Below are 2794 nucleotides of genomic sequence, written 5' to 3' on the forward strand. Positions count from 1 at the left end.
ACAGGGGGTAAGGCGTGTAGCAGGGAAGGGTCTGTAGGAAAAGGCTTTGGTTTTGCTGCTAAAAGTCTCCCATAACTTGTCAATGACTTTTCCTCCTTGCAGGGGTCTCCATGCCCAGAGGCAGCAAATGTCCAACAGCAGCTCCATCACACAGCTCCATGGGGTTCCACGAGAACTGAAGTAGATTTTGCTCTGAGACATCCACCGTAACTTGTCACTGCCTTTTCTTCCTTGGACAGGTTCCAACGCGCAGAGGAAGCAAATGTCCAACAGCAGCTCCATCACCCAGTTCCTCCTCCTGGCATTCGCAGACACATGGGAGCTGCAGCTCTTGCACTTCAGGCTCTTCCTGGGCATCTACCTGGCTGCCCTCCTGGGAAACGCACTCATCATCACCACCATCGCCTGTGACCACCGCCTCCACACCCCCATGTACTTCTTCCTCCTCAACCTCTCTGTTCTTGACCTAGGATCCATCTCCACCACTGTCCCCAAAGCCATGGCCAATTCTCTCTGGGACACTGTGGCAATTTCCTACTGGGGATGTGCTACACAGCTATTTCTGTTTGTCCTCTTGATTGCAGCAGAGTATTCTCTTCTCACAGTCATGGCCTACGACCGCTACGTTGCCATCTGCCAACCCCTGCACTACGGGACCCTCCTGGGCAGCAGAGCTTGTGTCCACATGGCAGCAGCTGCCTGGGGCAGTGGGTTTCTCAGTGCTCTCCTGCACACGGCCAATACATTTTCCCTACCCCTCTGCCAGGGCAATGTCCTGGACCAGTTCTTCTGTGAAATCCCCCAGATCCTCAAGCTCTCCTGCTCACAGTCCTACCTCAGGGAAGTTGGGCTTCTTGTGGTCAGTGCCTGTTTAGCATTTGGGTGTTTTGTTTTCATTGTGGTGTCCTATGTGCAGATCTTCAGGGCCGTGCTGAGGATCCCCTCTGAGCAGGGACGGCACAAAGCCTTTTCCACGTGCCTCCCTCACTTGGCCGTGGTCTCCCTTGTTATCACCACTGGCATGTTTGCCTACCTGAAGCCCCCCTCCATCTCCTCCTCACCCCTGGACTTGGTGGTGTCATTTCTGTACTCGGTGGTACCTCCAGCTGTGAACCCCCTCATCTACAGCATAAGGAACCAGGAGCTGAAAGACACATCTAAGAAGCTGATTCTGTCACTAATCTCTCAGCAGCATTAACCTGCCCGTGTCTCTTCAGAAGTGATTTCAGATTCATCTGGGGAACTTCCTGGGCTTTGGGCCTTTTCTCTGTGATAACCATGTGTGTCCAGGTACGTTCCACTTCTCCAGAGGCATGAACCCAGCTCTTCTGACCCTGAGGCCTGTTCACGTGTGCCTGGCACAGGGGTACAGCTGACCTCCCATCTCATGTCTCTTTAATAAAATGGGATTTCTTCAGTGCCGCTGTCTGGAGGTTTGGCTCTTCTTCCAAAGCTGAGCTCAGGCTGAGGAAGTTGTCCTCACAAGGCCATGCTGCTTTGTTTGGGTTCTCCATGGGATGAGGGAAGAGTGTTAGGCAATGGGACAATGTGGGGCAATGTATTAGGGAATGGGCCCAGGCTGAGCCTTCACCCGTGGGTGCCCAGTTCCCCCGGAAACGGTGAATGATCCACAGGGATCTGCCTGGGACTGTCCCTCCATGGCTTTCAGTCATCACAGCCAACTCGCTCTGCGGAGCAGAAACAACAGTGCAGGACCCTGTGGAGATTGTGGGGAGGGGGCAGGAGTGGCAAATGAGGCCAGATCAGACAAAGTTCCCTGGTGAAATGTTCTCTGGGGACAGGGACGCCCTTGGAGAAGAGCAAAGGAGCATCTCTGTGCATCCAAGGCGGAAAAAAAGACGACAAAGAGAAATCAATCTCTGCATGCACCAGCTCAGGGCAGGCTTCTCTGGAGCTCTCTTCTCAGATGGAGCAGTCTGAGGAGCTCCGGGGCCCGGAGTCTTCTCCTGGAAGAGGGGCTGACACAGAGGGGCTTTCTGTCAGTGGTCAGGATGTCTTGGAGACAGGTGCAGGGGACACGGGGGAGACACTGGTCTCTGCCATCTCATGCCATGTCCGGCCCTCAGCCATGGGGCCAGTGTGGGGCTGAGACATCTCTCTGCCCCCCAGGAGCTACTGTGGCCATCAGATGGGCTGAGGCTGTGGCGTTGAGTCTGCAGAGCTTTGCAGAACCCATCAATGGCCACTGCCACGGGGTCAGCCCAGAATGGGCTGCTTTTCTGGGCTGGACAGGGGAGAGATGGAGTAGAGGAACAAGAAGCAAGAGGGAGAACCAGAGAGAGACTGGGATGGGCTTGAAAGTGCTTGGAAGAGGAACACACTAAAGTTAGCTGGGCGCCCTGCCCATGCAGGGTGAGGACTTGAACCAGGCGTCTGGTGTTGCAGAGCCAGGGCTTGTAGAAGGCATCTGAGACTTGCAGACACGGGAGAGAGGAGGCTGGTCTGTGCCTTTGGTGGCATGGGCAGTTGAGGAAGGTGGCACAGAGCACTTGTAGCACCCCAAATCTGTCACACTGGCCACTTCCAGCACTGGCAGCACACCCCAAGTTTATGAGTGAATTTTCCTGTTTGGCCATCTCTGTCCTCCTGCCAGGCTCAGTGCCTGAATCAATTTTCTTGAAGCAAAGGACGATCAAGATGGTCAGGGACTGGAGCGCCTTTCCCATGAGGAGACGCTGAGGGAGATGAGCTAGTCCAGCCTGGAGAAAGGAAGGCTGAGAGGGATCTCATTGCAGCCTGCCAGTACCTAGGAGGACTTTATGGAGAACAGAGA

The 2794-nt window shown here is 54.7% G+C and overlaps 1 protein-coding gene across 1 annotated transcript; it reads left to right on the top strand.

Moving 5' to 3' along the window:
- The first annotated feature begins 262 nt into the window (after positions 1 to 262).
- On the top strand, positions 263 to 1198 carry LOC141476356 (olfactory receptor 14J1-like). The gene has a single exon (XM_074165029.1). The coding sequence runs from the start codon at positions 263 to 265 to the stop codon at positions 1196 to 1198; it is 936 nt and encodes a 311-aa protein (XP_074021130.1).
- The last annotated feature ends 1596 nt before the right edge of the window (positions 1199 to 2794 follow it).

Source organism: Numenius arquata, chromosome 30 (genome assembly GCF_964106895.1).
Source record: "Numenius arquata chromosome 30, bNumArq3.hap1.1, whole genome shotgun sequence".
Lineage (NCBI taxonomy): Eukaryota > Metazoa > Chordata > Aves > Charadriiformes > Scolopacidae > Numenius > Numenius arquata.